General features: G+C 41.1%; 2 protein-coding genes across 2 annotated transcripts; both read right to left on the bottom strand.

Moving 5' to 3' along the window:
- Positions 1-71: 71 nt before the first annotated feature.
- On the bottom strand, positions 72-2,725 carry cbx8a (chromobox homolog 8a (Pc class homolog, Drosophila)). The gene is made up of 5 exons (XM_024390626.2): positions 2,516-2,725; positions 2,335-2,378; positions 1,892-1,957; positions 1,666-1,732; positions 72-1,116 (listed from the first exon to the last, which is right to left on the bottom strand). The coding sequence occupies exons 1-5, from the start codon at positions 2,582-2,584 to the stop codon at positions 241-243; spliced, it is 1,122 nt and encodes a 373-aa protein (XP_024246394.1). The 5' UTR covers positions 2,585-2,725; the 3' UTR covers positions 72-240.
- Positions 2,726-9,768: 7,043 nt separating this feature from the next.
- cbx4 (chromobox homolog 4 (Pc class homolog, Drosophila)) lies at positions 9,769-19,305 on the bottom strand. Its single transcript, XM_042319203.1, has 5 exons — positions 18,955-19,305; positions 18,812-18,855; positions 17,997-18,062; positions 15,041-15,107; positions 9,769-13,522 (listed from the first exon to the last, which is right to left on the bottom strand). Exons 1-5 carry the CDS (start codon positions 19,297-19,299, stop codon positions 12,083-12,085), a joined length of 1,962 nt encoding a protein of 653 aa, XP_042175137.1. The 5' UTR covers positions 19,300-19,305; the 3' UTR covers positions 9,769-12,082.
- Between the last annotated feature and the right edge of the window lie 1,413 nt (positions 19,306-20,718).

Here is a 20,718-nt window from a genome sequence, read left to right on the forward strand (position 1 = left end):
TAAGACTCTTAATGTATTTAAAAGTTTAAATGAAAATATGAAATAGTTATCCAAAAAATTATATTCAAATAAACTATATAGACATGTTTAATTTGGTCATTATTACATTAAATACTTTGACATAATACATATTAAACATACAACTCTGGATATAGTTAGGCCTATAGAAAATGTACTAACTTCTTACAAATAGCTGTTGCATTGTTAGTCATGTTATGTGAAGCAGATACTGACTTCATTTCATCTATTATCTTTGAAAAAACCTTTGTCGGTGCTGCTCTCTTTGATGGTGACTGTCAAAAAGTTTGTTGTCACATCGGTTACCACCACCTTCTCAACATTATCCAGACAAGGCCTCCAAGACACTGCTGACTGCTCTATAGAACTCCTCGATGCAGGTGATTTGGCGACAACAATGGGCCTAGACTGTTGCATAGATGAAGAAGAGTCACTGGCTCTGTAGAAATGGTTTTTGGACACATGCTTCAGTTTGGGGTGTGGGACAGACATGCCCCCAGGGCATTCTAAAGTACTGCGGCTCTGTTGATCGAGTCTAGCCTTATGGAGGAGTCTACCGTCATGGCTATGGGTGCCAGGATAGGACACAGTCCCCACCCGTCTTTGAGCTTTGTTTGATTTTGGCACAATGCTCGTTCCCTCTTGAAACCTGCGTGTCAACTGGATGACACTTCTCTTAGATGTTTCGCCTTCATGATGACAATGTCTGGACATTTTAGACAGACCGTATGGGACCTGCTGCTCCTCTAACCGACTCCTCTTTGTGGGCTCCTCTGTTGGACAGCTGTCTGGCTCCATGTTGAATCGTAAACGCAACTTGGGTTTAGGTCCCCTTTTTTTAGGGATGTTGACAAATTCCTCAGCCATGAATGGGTGCGGAGGCGCCGGTCGCGGCCTTCTCTCTGTCTCTGGCAGTCTGACCCTCACGCTCTCTCCTCGGTTGACCGTGCTAGGGGGAAAGATTGTGGGCACGACAGCCCGTAGTCCCTCTCGAGCTCTCGGTGTAATCATAGGCATCGGAACAGGGTATGAAACACGAATCCCCCTTGGCATTTCTCTTCTGCATTCATAAGGCTTTGCTGTGGCTTTCGCCTTTGCCTGTATAAAGGTGGTCAAGTTAGATAAGTATGGGGGTTCATAAACATGTACTTGGAAGGCTAAATCCTGTTATTAATAAGCTGTATCATTGCAGATATTTTCCAACAATGAAATAGGCCTATAGCCTATTTGACATTGTTCATCCACATGCCATTTCCCTACACCAAAATCCTCATTACAATGATGCCAATTTGGTTGGTAAAGACAATGTTTGAACCAAAAGTAAGCCCCATGCATTCACTCTTTTGCGATACATTTATTTCCCACTTTAACTTGGAAACGTGTGTTACTTTATTCAACTTGGAGCTTGAACAATAACATCACAACGGAAATTAAAGCAGAGGTAAAAAATTAAAGAGCAAGATAACAGACAATGTTGCACTTTCATCTATTTATTAGCTGAATATCAGACGTTTTCTAGTCTGACATTCTATCAGACCACAAGACTCATGATTCAATTGTCGGAAAACATAGGTGATGAGTAAGAAAAGAAATATGACTGAAACATGGACTAACTAACTCATGACAGTCACTGTTAAATTCCCCCACCTTCAGCAGAAATGTCTCCGGCTTCGGTCCCCTCTTCTTAGGCCCAAATAACTCCCTTTCACGCTCCCTGTGAAATAAATACATACAATTTTCGTATGAAACGTAACTCGCTCGAAATAATTGAGTCACATTTGAGTTGTTAAATGCGTGTCGTCTGTTGGGGATAGCACAAGATGACATATTCGCACTCTGCCAGAAGAGGCCTGCTGTGCTGTCAAAACCTTACCTTTCTTCGAACGCAGCGAAGAGGCGCGCATCTAGAATGTTTTCCTCCGGTTCCCAGGTGCTATATCTATCCAAAAGAACGATACGGTAGCGTAAGAAGAGTATCACATATGTGGCGAAAGCGTTCACCAAATGAAACAATGTCGGCTGAGAATCTCGTTGCTTTCATTATGGCATTGCCTTTGCGGACAGCGACGTATGTGGAGGTAGCAATCTGCTAATGTTAGCAACACTCTTGTCGTGTGCTTGTGCGTTAAAATAGCCTAAGCAAAGTACGCGAATGTTACCAAAACCATGCCCTGTACGCAATCAACAAGCCTCGGTTACATGGCCTTAACATGTCATGAGCACACATTGGTGCACATAAAAACAAGCATTCGAGAGATAACACGACAGGCTGGAAGCTCTGCTGTCAGCTTCCAAACCAGAGTGTAGCCTACTCACTTTTTAGACCAGCCCTTCCATTTCACAAGGTATTCCATTCGACCCTGCAATATAACAACAAATAGGGAGAGAATTAGGCCTACTTATTGTCGATAGAATGTCATTGCGATGGTGCACAAACACACGATTAGCATACATTATTGTTAGAAACGCGGAGGTGTAACGAAAATAAACTGCGTACTCTTCTTATGCGTTGTTTGATGATGGACTCGGCAGCGAAGACACGCTCTCCAACAGCCGATAGCTCCATGTTTACTTCAACCTCGTTTATAAGCTATTTTTTTTTTCTTCTATCTACTGCCCTCGCTGTTTAATTCCACACATCCCATAATACGCTCAGTGAGGAAGACGTCATCACGTTTTATATGGGTTGCCAAGTACCGCAGTCGGTGGGACTGTATCTGGTAGAGCGCATTGGCTCAGCTGTTGCTACGTGCTCTGGGTTGCTAAGTGAAGGGGAGGAGTTAATTCCCATTGAGTCTAAGGAAATGACGCTGATTTGGTGGTTGTCTGGTTTGTGCGCAGGAATGTCTTTGGCATAAGCGAATAAATAACCGTCTGACTATGGCACACCAAAGTATTATCCATTTGAAAATCATTTGTTCATTTAAATTCATTGTATAGTCTACCCAACCTCTTACCTTGCATTGTGACTATTTCCTTGAACAGATTTTAAATAGCCAGTCATCGGCATTTAGAAATATAAAAAAGAGCATTCATTTATTTGATATGAAAATATCAACGTGAGAATCAATAAGAACATGACCTTGAGGCTCGATTGTATTTCCACCGAATCTAACTGATAAGCTAGTTGCCAGGAATCCCATGCACCAACCTAAATACAAATGCATAGGATAGCTATGTGTAGCCTAGAGATGGGAAAGTATGTTATTTTATAATCTTGCGCTATTGTTCATTAATGTCCAACTACGTGAGGCTAAACTCTACAAAGGTCAATTAAAATGGACCTTTCAAGTTGTATCATTTTCATGAAGATATTGTTTGTTTTTCATAGGTAATTTACTCTATTGTGGGGTGCTGAATCTCCGGTCTCTCTGGTCTTCCGATAGTTTTTTAAAAACTAATTCGGTTGAAGATTTATGAATTTATGAAAACAATTAAAAGTCAAATTAAGAAGAGTTCAATTTTAAGTTTTACTGTCTGAAGATGAATAGGTAAACACAACTGAAAACGATCAAATATTTCAAACACAACTTAGCCATAGAAATGTGAACATATGATAACATAGCCTTAACACGAATAAACAGGTCTCTGGAAAAAAGAATGACATGATAATGACATATAACATAATCTAGCACAAGGTAATAACAATAATGATGTGTATACTTACTAATAATAATGATAACAATATTAATACATTGCTAAATAACCAAATTACTTCAAATAAATTATGTTGGTTTGTTAAAAATGTATACCAGTTTTTGTATTTACTATAACGAATGTTATTGTTTATTATTATTATTATCAAGACGACATGGTTGCTTTAATTGCCTCATGAACTTATACATTTTTGAATAATTAGGCTTACTTACGAAAGTTTTTAGGCTTTGTGTTTTTCATAACGATTTTGTTTTTATACGGAATTTTTATACATGAGCAAAGAATCATATGATTTACGCTTCCTATAATAAAGAGATAACTCTGAGATCTGAAACATATCCTACAGAAACCTACATTCATTTCAAACCTATAGTATTTGACAAAATGTCTCTATCAGTCGTCGTTAGGTAACTTATTAAACAAATTAATAAAAATATAAACCCCTTGAGTTCTGTCCCTTGATCCATGCAAACTACAACCTTTCTTTAGTGAAAAATAAAGGGTAATGAAGGCAGAGCTATGAATTACATAAAGATCAAACTGCGAAAACCCATGTTTGTTATCTTTTGAATGTATTTAAGAGTAGGCCTAAGTCATTAGAGTACAGTGTTATACAAGTCCAAATCAAAGGTTAAACTTTTTCAGAAAAGGAAATTGGGAAAAATCAAGTAATCAACTGTAGCCTGCCTTTTTTTGTACACAACTACGTTGTACAAGTAAGAGAATAATCTATAGAAAAGGGGCATAGTTACCAAAAGGAATCATACGAGTTATGAAAATATAATGAGACAACGAGATATGTATGAATTTGATTTAGATAGAGAGAGAGAGAGAGAGAGAGAGGGAGAAGGAGAGAGAGAACGCGAGAGAGACTTACATATCATACTAAACATTACATTATAGCTATTTTACAACTTTGTATGACAACGAAATTATGGAGCGTTTCTGTCAACAATGTGATTTGATATATGACTAAATTACTCAGGCGTTTCCACAATATCAAAAGAAACAGGGAAAGCCTGCTGTTACACAATTACAGTCTATTACTGAATAGCATACAAAGCATGGCCAGTGTGCACAATGTGTGATAATATAGTGTTTATAACGCCTTAGCGGTTCATCAAACCGACAATATGCCTCGGGTTTGGAAAGAAAACGCTCGTTCGTTTGGTGGAATGGCTCTAGAGCCTATGCGAAGGGGAGAGCAGAATGTACATCGGATTTGTTCCGTATTTGACCTTCAGATGCCAGATTATTTCGCCCTACACTGTTACCCAACAACACATGTTCAACATAACACGTAGATATGGCCACTGTAGCCTTATTACGGACGAGGAGACAAAGGACAGCGGACAAAAGATGCATGGGATTCATTGGAAATCATATGCCACCACCATTTTGATACGCTCAAACCATGGTACCGACATTTCAGCGCTATGTGGGTATTAAAACTACTACATTTTAAGGGAACGCGTTACGCCTAGGTAACACCTAACTGCAGGACTCCATATTTTGTGGTCTCGATGATTGGTCTCAGCTTTACTGCAGTGCAGCAATGGCGACAGCCATACATGGATACACAGTACGAGTTGGTTAAATATTATTGGCTCGCTCGTTTCTGGGCAACCGCGGTTACTCAGCTCACTACTCGCAAGTGCTGATCGCTGTCCTACTTTCATGGAGGACATTATCTGTTGTGCAAAACGCGTAGCCTGAGTAAGAGGAAAACCACAGACACACATAAAATACATGTATGTTTTCAGCTCGAGAAGAAGAACCACAGCCTCGAAGCAAACTGAATTTACTGTGCCTCTCTCTCTCTCGTGTTTATTCAACAACGATGCTGCAAATAAATCTTGGCGGATTATATTAGTGTTTGGCCATGATTTAACACAAAATAAATGTAATCTTCACAAATTACATTTAATTGACATATTTGTGAATCCTTTATAATTAGACTGGCATATAGGCGTATGCTACTGGCCCCCATCAGAAGTGTTTTAAAAAATCTCATAAAATGTACACAAAACAGTCATTCGAATTGATTGGTGTTATTAGTTGTTGTTTGCCCTAAGCTTCATGGCAAATACGCCTTGCAGTAGGCTACGTCTGTAAATGTAAGATGATACAGCAATGGCTGGCTGCACTGGAAGGTTGTGGTGTGGTGATAAAGGGGGAATGTGAAACGTCGCACTTGTTCTATTTATATGCTCCAACGTGTACAACGAGGTTTCTGTTTGACTACAGAAAGCTGAGCCATCTCAGAGTCATGCGATCTCTTATGCGATCTTGAGGTTGGCTATTTCTTTAATGTCCTTCACTTGTAAAGATAGTCCTGTGTGTGTTTTCTTGTTCCAGTCTTGTAGCCTAATTATATATTCTTCAAATTGACCGCCAAGTGGCCTCGCCTTATATGACTGTGTGTATGGGGCAAAAATGGGCTACCTTGAATCATAAAGGGTTATTCGGCTCTCCCAAATATAGAAGCCCTTTAAGTTACAGAACATTTTCACCAAAAGGGTTCTTAAAGTATTCATTGAGGGTTCATTTGTTGGGTGAACGGGGTTTACCTGGAACCAAAAAGTGTTCTGCCTGGAACTACATTAGGTTATCCTTTAGACAGCAGAAGAACAATTTATGGGCCCATTTTTACAAGAGTATGTCCAACTCCAGATATATTTAAACCTATTTTCCGATATGTATTATGTGCACCTTTGGCAATTTGCTATCCACACCTAACACCTTGATTGAAAATAGACTTGTTGATGAATTTCGATGAAGCATTTCTGTTGTTTACTATCCAAGTGCATATGTCCAAAACTAAGGTTGTACGTTCCCCTTACTAGTGATTCTGTCTTTCGTTAAGATCAAATACAATTTCTCGAAATGTGCCTACGTCAACGTTGCATTTGCCTATGTTACACTGTGTAATAAACTAAAATGTCGTGCTTCTTCGGTCAGTAAGCAAATTCAGAATGTGATTATGTATTGAAACTGACATGGAACGCCCATTGCACAACTCAAATCTGTAGTTTATTATGCTACACCTCCAACTCTCAGCGCGTTATGCCGAGCGACCATTTCATACACCGCAAAGCCCCTGCGAACATTCGATCCGCTGCTTGAAGCGGGTATAGACGAGAGAAAATGGCTGTCTCATTTTAAGCAAGTCACACACGCTGTGTATGAATAATGGAACCTTTGACTATAGGGCCAAGATATTATCCTAAAAAAGGAAGACTTATTAACGTAGATGCAATATAGCTATCCTCTAACCCTTGCGTCTACAACGGATTCCAGAGCAAATCAAATAGAGACTGATACAAGCTGGCTATGTGCCGAATTGTTTAATGATAAACATTTGTTAAGTTACTTCAGCTGTAAACATCTAAACATTTAACGCTGAAAACGGAAAACAAACACATAGGCTACTTGGGGGACAGTTGGAAAGTAGATGCCTCAACAAACGAAATGTAGCCTTCATTCACCTTCATTCACACATCGATAAAGTCCTCATTCCTGAAATGCATGATGAAACCACGCAAACCAATTAATTGAAACTTTTCTATATGGTTCACCAAACAAAGAACCGCCATTCTAGGTAAAATAGACCCATTCTCTATTGCTCTTAGCCTAATGATATCCGATTAAGAACCATTGACGATTGTAAAATTATATAGGCTATATTAACACGATTATAATACAGTTATACACTTTAACCTACAAAATAAAATGTCTAAAATATGTGGCCATGAACATGGACAGTGCAAACTTGAGAGCTTTGAATTCTTAAAGTTGTGATTAAGCCCAAAGTGATTAAGCCCAAAGTGAGATTTCAAACTTGCAACAAATGCATAGGGAAAGGGATGTCAGTGAGCCTATATATGACACCGATATAGTCTACCTGATCAGACTCAAATCTATGGCGAAACGGTTTTCCATTCTATGGACAATTTCAACATTTATTGGCATGATATAGCCCAGAGAGCAATTCAGAGGTACCGCGCTGCGCTTCTAGGAATGTGCAGGACTTGTCAAAAACTCCGCTTGGTTTTGTGTATGAGAGCTATCTGCAAAAAGATCAAACAACATTTGATAAGCTACAAAAAAGTTGAATGTGTAATTTGACTTTTGTGCATGGATCAAATAAAGGAAATTCAATTTAGAAGCGAACGCATTCCAAAAGAGAATTGCTGAAATTATTTTATTTGTCCCTGCTTTTAGGATTAATAGAACCAGCTATTTCCCGAAAAATGCTTTCAAATAAGGACATCACCGGACACTCCCCATGTGCGTGCATCGCACAATTTACATTTAATACAGGAGCAACATTTACTGCCTTGCTCAAGGGCACATCGACAGATTGTTTAACCTAGTTGGGTCTAGGATTAGAACCAACAACCTTTCAATTACTGGCCCAACACTCTTAACCGCTAGGCTACCAGCCGATTAAAACTTTTCTCAAAATGTGTTAAATTGGCCCATCAATCTTGACATATCTATCTGTTCCAAAATTGAATGGCTCACTCCCAGTGCCGAAAAACATTATTTGATAAGCAACTCCCAATGAAAGACCTCGACATGTTTTCCAGTCCAGTCCAAGGTCTTTCACAATGTAATGGTTACACTGGTTTTAGATTAGGTCTATAGACAAGGTCATGGCCCATATTATGAAGTCTAAACAAGCCATTCAACATGTTCTGGTGTTCATGCAACGTTTATGTATATGCATACTCCCTCCCAATATAGATAGTTCTACTTTCCTTGTTACACTTGACTGGTCTGGGCCCGAATCATTGAGAAGCGCGCCCGCCTGTAAACTCGAAAGTTCCAGGAAGCAATACATTGACACATTTTGAGCCAAAATTCCAGGTATGTGCGCTTTTTTACAACTGCATTCGAATCCATAATTTGGGTTGTCAATCAATTGGGCTTTGGGAGTTACTGTAGGCTACCATGCACATCTAAATAGAGTTAAGCATACATCTCAAATGGTCATTATGGAAACCCTAGATACAGTTGACAAATGTATAACTCTCACAGCACGTCTCCCACCAAAAGACAAGGCAACCTGACGCATCTCACGGCCCAAATAGGCCGAATTATGAATAGATCGACTGCATGCGCATTAGACGAGCCTACTGGATAGGCCAAGGTTATGCGTGTGTGGGGAAAAGAACAACCGAAGACGAGGCCTACCACCCCATGACAGAACTTACCTGAAGGACAAATCTTGTATGTAGTCAGACCAAGACACATTGCTGAAACGGCACGTGAGTTTGTAAAAGCCTCAGTTGTGTTCTTACAAAATGGAGTGAGTGTGGGAATACGTCAGTTGTAACCTACATCAAACAGCCTACAAATGTGCAGCTGTGCGTCTTATTCAAAGTTAATGTAAAAGACGTGAGACTTGGTTGATAGAAGTGAAAGTCTAATAGAGGTCTTCCTTCCCATTCTACAAAGCCTTTCACATTTTGATACAAGAGGAATCAATCACAATGTGATATTGCATAAGACCCTCACCCCCCCTCTATGTGGTAGTTCTGATTACATTCCTGCCAAGGGTCAAGCTGTCTCGCTCCAACAGAAAAATAACCCATCAGTAAAGTAGTAATAACACAAGTGCCCAGTAGTTATTTGACAGTTATTTAACAGTTATTTAAGATAGAAGGCCCTTTGTTCTGGATTGTATATGTGCTTATGCAACTTCATATGTGGTTCCATTCAGAGGTCACATTATTACCAACATTAATGTTTTTTAAAGGAAAGTTAGCCATTTTTGTCAAGTTGAAAACAAAAAACGTGGTCGGTAGCCAAGGCCTAAATATTAACTTTAGTGTCCAAATAAAGAACATCACATGGCATATAAGTAGAATAAGGTGAATCATTATTTAAAAAAAATATATATATATATAATATTTTTGGGGGTAGTTGAAGGCAATTATAATGCCTGTTACAATGTGCCAGTCTAAAAATAAAATATTTTTTCCCATACTGACTGAAATAATACTTCAATTCATTTGCCTTAAGAACTGAATGTCATGCACAGCATGTCCCCATAGCAGGCCAAAGTCAGACAATGTCAGAAAAAGGTCAGTTCTCTTGCTTTATTGTAAAACATACCATAGCTGTGCCAACAGTACTAATTCCAGCCCCTCCCCATTGGAACACACCTTAAAACAATTATTTTGCCTTTGAACCAACAAGTGCAGGGAAATGTAACCTGGCTCCAACAAATCAATGGTAACCAAAAGGATTCAAAAAGTTACAAAGTTGTGCTAAATGTTGTACAGACAGGTATAAGATGTTCCACCTCTAATGCAGAGGGCATCTAAGTGAGCTTAGTTTTGGACAGCAAAATAATAATGATAATAAATAATATCTATTTAATCATTATCATCATAACAATCATATGTAAATCCATAATCTGTCATCTTCTTTCTTGGTTTGCATTCAGTGTGCATCGAAGGCAATTTAGACTGTAATGTAGGTTACATCCAACAAGGTTTCAACGACAGAAGAAACAACTCTAACATACACTTTAGCAGCAATATCAACAGAGCTTGTGCTCATTGGATCATGTGTGTTAGGATCAAAATATCAGCCTCTAAACATAAGCGACTCACAATTAGCTTTTATATTTTGCACAGAGATGGGTGTTAGGAAACACTGAAAATACACATCTATGACTTGTAACCCAGGTAGCTTCGATAAGCTAAAGACAAAGAAGTTATACATGTCAATCTATCAGGCCTTTGTAAAGCAAGCGTCAATCACAAATTAAGATGAATGCCCCTACTGTATGTGTATGTGTGAAATGCAGAGGAGGCTGGTGGGAGGAGCTATAGGAGGACAGTCATTATAATGGATGGGATGGAATTAATGGAACGGAGTCAAACATGTGGTTTCCATATGTTTGATATGTTTGACTCCAATCCATTTATTCCACTCCAGCCATTACGATAAGCCTTTCCTACCAGCCTCCTCTGGAGAAAAATGTCACCCTGTCATAAGGTCAACTTAAATGCAAAAATAGTCCTACATAGACCTGCCACAAATAGTTCTGCATAGACCTGCCACAAATAGTCCTACATAGACCTGCTGTATGGGCTTAGTAGACCATCTGTGGGGTCTTCACCAATGCAATGCATCAAACTAATTAGGGTCACAAGTCAATTAATCAGAATTTATCTTAAAGGAAAAATGACTCAGTTGATAAATGAAAACTCTGGTCATCATTACTCACCTCTGAGAGCTAATTTCTTAAATGGTTTGCCTTCCTGCCACCATGCAATTCAATAGTGCAAGTTATATGATACACTTTGTTTCCTCAAAAGGAAAACATGCAATGTAGCAGCTCATGGCTAAGATTGACAGGGTTTACTGAAACTGGTGTTCAGTTAGGTGAAATAAATGTGTGTAACTCTAGTTTTCAAACGAGAGCATTGGAGGATTTGTCGGAAGTTCGCTTCAATCTCATGTCAGAGTACACCCCTCGGTGAAACTGGGTCTGTATGATGTTGCTGTGGGTGCCCGGCACACCCAACATTCATATTTGCATTTCTTCTTCCATTCATTTCTCCTGCACTCACAAACAATAACAAAAGTCACCAACGTGAAATATGACACAGTAGCCTCAGACTGAGCACACCTGGCTGGAGGGGATTGTAAAGCAATGGAAATACCTATAAATCATATGGAGAATACATATACAGTACATAGTACAAATGAATATACACACATAGGTGAATGCAATGAAGTGCTTTTAAACGGATCGTTGATCACCATAGTTACTCAACATCATCTACTTATGGACCAAAATAACCGCCATTATTAAGTAGAACATACTGTATGTATAAAACGGCTTACATCTCAGGCTAAACTCTTAGGAAAAAAAGGTGCTATCTAGAACCTAAAAGGGTCATTCGGCTGTCTACATAGGAGAACCCTTTGTAGGACTCTTTTCGGTACTAGGTAGAACCCTTTTGGGTTCGATGTAGGTTCTACATGGAACACAAAAGGGTTCTACTTGGAACCAGAAAGGGTTCTCATATGGGGACAGACAAAAACAACTTTTCAAACCCTTTTTTCTAAGATTGTATATGTTTGGTCTATACCATCAAGCCACAACAGCAAAAGCTTTTCTATATGACTCGATATTTCATAATGGACATTTCACTAGTAATTAACATCCACCTGAATGCAGTCACTGAAATCCATGAGGGCACTTTCTTGGCAACCACATTACCGAAGAGTTGAAGTATAAAACATCATAAGAAATGTATTGATTTTGAATTATAAATTATAAATCTCCATATGTACAAATCTTCACGTTTCTTTTTACATATACACATATTGATAAGGCCGTCAAATCAGTAGTCCTCTGTTTCGATTGGTCCAGGGACTGTTAAACAGAAACGTATTCCTTAAAAGTGACCGTGAGACAGTTCGTGGTGATGTCAGTGATGACAATGTTGCCCATAAAAGGAGATAACATTAAGACAGACTCTTCTTTAGCCTCCTCTGTTGTTGCTGTTGCTGTTGTTGTTGTCGTTGTTGTTGTCTCTGACTCCTGTACCACTGCAGTTGGATCCTTATGCTCCGGTTCTGGCTCTGGCACTGGCTCAGGTTCAGGTTGCTTTCTGGTTCTAGAACAGCTAAGATCCATAGGTTCTTCCTGACTGGTGCTAGTGTCCGTAATCTCATACCCATACCCGCTACTGCTGCTCCGGCGGGGGACAATGAGGTGGAGGTCCATGGGTTTGTCCTGGGGCGGAGTGGGCACAGCACTGGGGACACTGATGCTCCTGGAGCTCAGAAACTTTTTACACGCGCCCCTGTCCTCCTCGGGGTGGGAGAGCTTGCGTTTGCGGTCGTTATTTGTGGTGGGGAGTGTCCGGATCTGGTCCATAGGGCTAGGGGTGGGGAGGCTAGTATCCATCGCCCAGGGGGAAGGGGTTGGGTTGGTGGTTAGCTGTAGGGGGTGATCATCCGGTAAGTCCGCCTGGCCCCTCGCAACCTCTGTGTTGTATTCCTCAGCTGTGCTGGGCGATGGTTTGGAGAAATGTCCGTCTTCTGGAGAGTGTTTCTTGGGATGCTCAGCGGCCGGCATGGAACTGGCATTACAGATCTCTTTAGGGACATTGGTGGTTCCCTGTACCTTGGACATGTCTGACTGCTCAGCGTGTTGAGGTTTCTCTTCTCCAGTCAAGTCTGAAGAGTGTTTACCCTTGGCCGCCCCAGCCTTGTTGCCGTCCATGTACTTGCTCATGACGATGACAATGCGTCCATTCTTGTTCTTGTTCTTGATGATCTTCATCTTGCTGCTGACAGCACTGGGAAGGGCTGCCTCCTTTGGGCTGGGCTTCAGGGCGCATTCGCTCTCAGCCTCGTTGACACGCACCGCTGCTTTCTTCATCTCCACCACCGTCACGTCTTTGACTTTGCTCAGGCAGCCCGTGTTTTTGTCGCGAACCCATTTCTGCTGCAGTGCCGGAGGCAGGTTCCACCCAGGGTTGGGATTGGTGGGCGGACTGGGTTCCTGACCTTTGACCATGTCTTTGGGCCTGGTGGACTGGGTGTTGTACATATTAGGGTCAGGCTGGTAGTGGTGGTGTTTCTTGCTGTTGAGCTGATAGAATAACTTCTTCTTCCCGTTGCCTAGCTGGTCCGCTGAGACTTCCTGTTTGCTGGGCTGGTACTGATGGTGCTTCTTGCTGTTCAGCTGGTACTGTTGGGGCTGGGAGCGGTGCATCTGGATCGGGTCTGACCTGAGGTGGTTCTCGGCCTCCGGAGACGTCTCCTCAAATCCAGCAGGGATGCTGGATCTCCGTGCAAACGAGGGAAGCTGAAAAAGTCGGAAGACAATGGAAGGTTATTATTCTGAAAAATGAAGGCACTCCTTTCATCTTTTATTGTTCGGGTTTAACTGATGAGGGAGATAGAAAAGGCAAAAGATAACCAACAGAAATCTATCCTAAGTCTACATTTATGCTATGTTGCTTCTCATAACTAGTCCTTAGCCGTAGCCAGCAATCCAATCCAATTCAAAAGGACATTATAAATCCCCTCAAGGGTAATTCAAGACATTGTCGGAGCACAAGAATACAATATCATTGCATAAATTATCCACATACTGTAAGCTTAAATGCAACACACAGGCCTTGGCTAATGGCTACATTTGTACATTGGGATTCAGATGTTATCGGAACATTACATTCTAATTCTTGGCTAACCTGGCATAAAGGACACAGACAACCGATCTATAACTTTGTGTGAGGAGAGCATCCAGTCAGTGCTCTCCTCCTGGGATTCCTTCCTCCATCTTCTCAGATCCCTCCCCCCTCTTTCCCTCTCCACTTCCCATGCATGACCCACCCCCCAGGCCATGAGAATGCTATTTCAGAAAGGGGAGGAAGACGCTATGTCTGTGACCTCAGGGTCACTGAGGTGCCACTAGACATGTCACGCTTGATCCTTGATGTCAAACCACGTGTGGTTGTAGCAATGTGGTGTCTCTTAAAGGCCCACTTTGTACAGACATTTTTGAGGATTGTCTATCCTTGCATCCATATCTATGAACTTGAGAGTGGTTACATTTCTCCAGCCTTATCCGTCAGCTTTGTAGCAAACTAAGTGGCAGGGCTGCCATTTTGTTGTTTTTCAAATGAAGTGGGTTTTTCAGGGCTTGACTACTCATAGTAATAAACACAGTGGCACTAAATCACTAGCCGTTTGTAATTAAATCTGGCTCCAAGTGTGTTCTTACAAAATACTCAACCTCAGGGAACTGTGAACTATGTTCTGTTATTCTTTCACTTCTGCTTTGAATAATTCTAGAAAAGGCACATTTTAGAGCTAACAAATTGCTCGCGTGAAAATGGAATGGCATACCACATTTCCCATAGGCAACATAGTTATTCATTTGGGGAGGAGAAAATAACACTTGTAAAATCTTAAAAGGGAAACAGCCATTTGCACATGTGGCTATTAGCATAAAATAAAATGAATGCGCTCAAGCAATACTTCCAGAGCCTGAGGCAACAAACTGGGTTTCATGATGAGTGTGTAGGTCAGACCAGCTGGAGGGCCCCATACCTCTCTCTCTCTTTCCTAATGCAAATCTACTCAAAATAACCACAGATATAATGACAGGGATCTCCAAAACACCTGACACTGGTGTGTTACAGGAACTTCTGCTCTCTCTCTCTCTCTCTCTCTCTCTCTCTCTCTCTCTCTCTCTCTCTCTCTCTCTCTCTGCTGTTCAGTGGCATGGCAACAGAATGGCTGACTGAAAATCCTGGTATTTTTAAACAAATGGAACTATTAAACATAAAAACAATAAGGCGGGGATGATGATCGTTACCTGGACTAAGAGATGTTTTGGTTTTGGTCCACGTTTACGATATCCCATCAACTGTTCCTGTCTCTCTCTGTAAAAGATGATGAAAAAAACATATATTTACCATGAGGGTGGAGGTTGGCAGGAAACATCATCTTGTGTCATCAAAAGATGTTTGACGTATTGACATACTGGTAGCTTTACAACATATTAATTAACTGTACATATTGACAGATGTGCACAAACAAAACTAAGTTTGCAAATATATCCCTCTATTGGTCTTATTAATAATTCCGTAGCATCTCTAGACCAATTTATTTTTGAAATAATCTCTTCAAGGTCGAAAGCGGAATTCTGATTTTGAAGGCTAATGAAGACCCGTGTGTGACATGCTGCAAAGCATTCTGGTCTGTCTGTATTTGCATAACTCTCTCCATAGTAATATGCCCATCATTCCATATTCTCATTATAATGAAGGAATTCAATTAGTTCTACAGTAGGGGGAGAATCTCCCCCTCTCTTCCACATCCTCTCCCACCGCCAGTCCTTACACCTCCCTATGGTTCTGTCACAGTCAAATCCTAATTAGGGTCACATGGCGTGTATGAAATTGAATAAATACAAGGTTGAAGTAGGGTTTACTGAAAATGAAATAACTGCAGCACAACAGCATCTACACTGCATAAAGATTAGGTGACAAGGTGTGTATGAAATTGAATAAATACAAGGTTGAAGTAGGGTTTACTGAAAATGAAATAACTGCTGCACAACAGCATCTACCCTGCATAAGGATTAGGTGAACACAATGGTCTATTATTAACTATGCACATTTGAATATATTGGGTTGTATTCCCGAGTAAATTACACTCACTGAATAAATGAATTTATAACAAGGTTGCCTACCAAGAATAACATTATAGGGTTTCCACAAAATCTAAGAAAGACTGACAAATGAAATAACTTACAGCACAAGAGCATGTACCCTGCATACAGAGGATTGTAGCTGTGAACACAAGGTTGAAGGTACTATTATTAACTATGCACATTTGAATATATTGGGTTGTATTCCCGAGTAAATTACACTCACTGAATAAATGAATTTATAACTAGATTCCAGAGAACTATAGCCTACCAAGAATAACATTATATTTCTTTGGGTTGACAAAACTCTTCCCACAAAAAGAAGAGAGAGAGCTGTGCAGGACGTTATTATTCTGTTATGATCATATGCACAGTCATGTCCATATGAAATAATTGCTCCCTGGTTGAGGCCTGAAGTCATAACATTCTCGTAAATATGACCCACTAGCCCAATGGCAGCTGGACTCGACGCACCCGCACCGCTGTGCATTAGCGAATGTGGCTAACACACAGCATTAATGTAGTAGGTATTCTATGCTACGGTATGAATGTTTAAGCAAAACACTGAGCAAACCCGTGATGACACGGCCAGTCCCCGTGAACTTTCGGCATCATAAAGCAATAACGTGGTGTGATTTTACACCGGAGACGTCCAGCGGGGTAACCTCCCTTTATAGAAGATTTGGCAATTACAACCTCCCATGTCGATTCCCCTCCCCCATCCCCCGGGACCAGAGCAGAGCGAGCCGAACACACAGGCCTGCTCCTTCCCTCCCCACACAGCGCAGAGGCAGCGCTCTGAGACCGACCGTCCAGCCGACACAGACAAGGCCGCCGGGGGACTGGAGAATATGAGGTCGCCAACTGGAAATGCCGGAGAGCAGTGGATGTCAATTACGGTTTCCATAAATGTGATACCCATCCCCCGTACTTTAAGGCTTTCAGCCGTCTATGCATCTCCCTGTCCCCACACCGTGAAGCACGGAGTGGTGGTGGTGGCCTTTGGGGCGGGTAGCCTAGGTTATCCCGTGGGTGAGAGAGAGACCAGCCGCCTGCACCACGCAATGCTGTTGTGATACGTTGTTGGAGTGAAATGATTGCGAGATATGTGGTCATCAACGCAATCGAGTATGCATGACATTGCATGTGATGTAGGCTATTTGTGAATTTGCGGCGCAAAATTGTTTAAGCCCTATAGGCTTTCGCACAGACATGATACTTTTATGCAGCCTTGCTTATAATCAACTCTTATAGATACTCCAAAGGTTTTAGCTAATACAAAGAGTATTCCGATCAATAGTTATGAAATAAAATGTGGTTTAAAATATCCCATTGCGTTTGAATGTAGCCAAACGATAGGCCTAATCATTCGTCGCCTGAGTCTTAAAGCTAATTGTTGAAATCAGCCCATGTTTCGGACTACACAAGAGTGGTTTTGTCATTATAAGGACTTTCACAATGACATATTCATGAATTGACTCACAGGGACCAGACTATCAAAATACTATTAGGCCTATATGCGCAAATTCGTCGATGATTCACAATAGCATCCCAGCGCCGTTATTTCCTCCAAAACCGGCTCACTTTTGACAGCAGCCCAAGTCTTCGATTGTAATAGGCTACACAATAGGGCCGTAAGAGGGTAAATTAGGCCAATAGGAAGATTGCTAATGAAGGATATTGACTTCATATATATATTTACACAGTTTATTGATGGACAACCTCACACCGAATGTCTAATTACAACATCTTCCTCCGTTTATTTTTCTCAATTTTATTTTATTTTGTAGGTTCTTTGCATAGGACTAGCCTACATTAACTGCCATGCCGTGGAGCATGGACTCATTGAGACCCAGACCTTGACAACAACCCATGGAATAGTCTAGGCTATTAAAATGCAAAATGCAGAATTTAATCCTAAAACTATGCACACGTGCGGGTATCTAATCAATCCATAAACGTGTCTTTGGAGTTCTCCCAACATTCAAACACATCCCCCCATGGGAGGCGGTGTGGTGTATGAATAACATGCGCTGCTACCCACCGCCCCCCTCCTCTCGTGACCATATAAGGTCATGACTCAACTCGAGGCTGCTAGGCCATATCCAAGGTCTCTCACCTGTTTTGGAACGCCACGAGAAGGCGCGGGTCAAGGATGTTTTCCTCGGGTTCCCATGTGTTGTATCTGTATGAAGAACAGAAAACAATATGTAATTCATGTTGAGAAAAACAACATAGGCTATTCCCTTTTACAATAAGGTTGTCTCAATATATTATAGGTTATGAATTACATACTGTCCTTGACTCTAGCCCACAACGTCGTTACAATAGTCTTCATGCGTAAAGTAGCCTATACACCAGCATGTTCCAAAAATGTGTTATAGGCTACTAATGGGTTCATCTCTTGGATGATTCACTATGTCTGGCAAGGGAAGCCAATTCCAAAACCAATGCGGATCATGCCTGCCATAGCAAATAACCCTGGGTATGTCTCAAGTAGGCTGCGCGAGAGAGAGAGCAGTACACCATTCAAAAGACAGGGTAGGGTCCCTGCTCTATCCAAACGCGAACGGTATAAGACCAATACTCTTTGCACTGTGCACCGAGTTACAGTCGGCCATTTTAACACCACTGTCTCGTAAATTCGCTGGCAGTGCAGAAATAATTAAAACGGGATTACATGGCTGTGCCTACCCCCTTCCCTCGCATAAATTAGTGAAGGCATCCGTATCGCTCTCCCTCTCTTTCTCGCTGGCTTTCTCGCTCCCCTCTATCTCTATTTAGCTCGCGCGCGCGTCCCCGTAGCTGCCTTTCGAGCGAGTATTTTTTTTGTTGAAAAACAAAATCGGTTGCTGTCTGCAAAATCCACATATGGGTACTATCGTGTGTCCGAGCATTTAAAATCATATGAGCAATACAATGTTTCACACTTACTTGGGAGACCACCCTCTCCACTTTACCAGGTATTCTATTTTGCCCTGTAGGAGAAGGGAGAAAGAGAGAGATTTGGTGAGAAAACCGATAACATTCTAATTGAGCTCAACGCTATTGAAATGTGCATTGGAGAGAAGTTTTACCTTCCGAATGCGCTTCTTTTCGATACCCTCCACCGCAAAGACGTGCTCTCCCGCGGCAGGTAGCTCCATTCTGGCTTGAATCCGTTTGAAGCGAACGAACGTTGAAATACGTTGATGCCTTCGTTCACTCGGTGCGTTCTCTCCTTTGGTAATTTTCCAGTTATAAGAAACCAAACTGTAATCCCTCCACCACTCCTCTCTCTCGCTCCTTCTCGCTCTCTCTGTCGCTCTCTTGCCCTCTCCTCTCTCTCTCACACACACACACTCTCGCTGGGTCCTGGCTCGAAGGCAGTAAGCAGAAAGATATCCACAGTCCACACTAGTGGGGCTGCAAGAACACTTCATGCAATAGCCAGGCACATGACGTCAGAGCGAAGAGGGGGAGGTGAAAGGCAGAGGTTTGTACCCGCTCCGTGTGTGTGGAGCAGAGTTGGGCTGCAAGAGACAGGCAGCTATGGAAATGATAATCCATTACTGTATAATTTACATCCACGAGCAAACCATACCTTTGTTGACTAAATATGTATCCTATACCAGGTTCATTCGATCTGCACAATATGTATGTTGAATTGAAATCTTCCAATGCCATTTAGAAAAATCAAATACAAAAATGTAGTTTGAGAACATGTTTCATGTGTAGGACTTTTCAGAGGTGTATAACAACATGCTATTGAAGCTTTATAGTCTATTTTCCCCCAAAAATATACTTGCAATTTGTATCATCAACTTGCTGGGAATAGAATGGAATTGGACATAATATAATATAAGGCGCAGGTGCAAAGTCTTCTCCGAATGTTAGGCACATAAGAGCCTGTCGATACGATGATCGTGTCTGTAAATGTAATACATACATTATGCAATGGTTTCAAGAATTGCTAATCAAAATACGTTATGAAAGAGTTTTCATAATGAAGCCTAAGAGCCGAAATTGGTCAGTGGGACAACACGTGTCAACCTTCAGATTAATATAAACGTGTTGCTGTGGATGCTGAAAATGTTAATAATAACTTTACATTATTCAAAGGGAAATTGTGTCATATTTTAAGGTTTCCCAAAGAAATGGGCACAATTCAATGAAGAGGGGCATTCAGTGGGCATTGGTTTAATGCGACCCCAGTAGGCTAGGCTATGCGTCATGTTCTTCAGCGACGACCATAAACTGCCTATTGACTTTACCGTTTGACTTTCATGATCATACCCAATGCAGTAGCCTGCTTGAATTATTTTAAAATGTGGAGAGCCTATCGGTTATGAGGTTACCAAATATCTAGGTCATGCACTAGGCTACTCTACACCGAAACCACTTTCGTATGCTCTAGTCGTTCACAAATGCCATTTGGACATTGATAGACATCAGACGACTGCTGTAATCGATATTTTGCGTAACTGTAGGCTTATATTAGCCATATATGGCTAAATGTGCTCTCTAAAATGTAACTCAATAATATTTCAATAGGCTATTAAAATGCATGTGCAGAAAGATACGAGCTATAGTAAAGCAACTTCATATGCTACCCTGCTGTGTCGGGTACTACTTCATTCAATAGTTGTGCCATTAATATTTAAGCTACTAGTTTGTAGGAAATTAATGATTGATTAGACGACCGATAACACCATTGCGCATTTGGTGTATATGCCACAATGGTGACACATTTTGACCAGGTCTACCTCGAAACGATTAGACGAGGGGTAAATCGAGAAGTCAACACCAAAATGCCAAGTATTCTAGCTGATACATAAAGCGTTTCCCTCTCAACTATAATT

This window comes from Oncorhynchus tshawytscha, unplaced genomic scaffold, assembly GCF_018296145.1.
Source record: "Oncorhynchus tshawytscha isolate Ot180627B unplaced genomic scaffold, Otsh_v2.0 Un_scaffold_1341_pilon_pilon, whole genome shotgun sequence".
Lineage (NCBI taxonomy): Eukaryota > Metazoa > Chordata > Actinopteri > Salmoniformes > Salmonidae > Oncorhynchus > Oncorhynchus tshawytscha.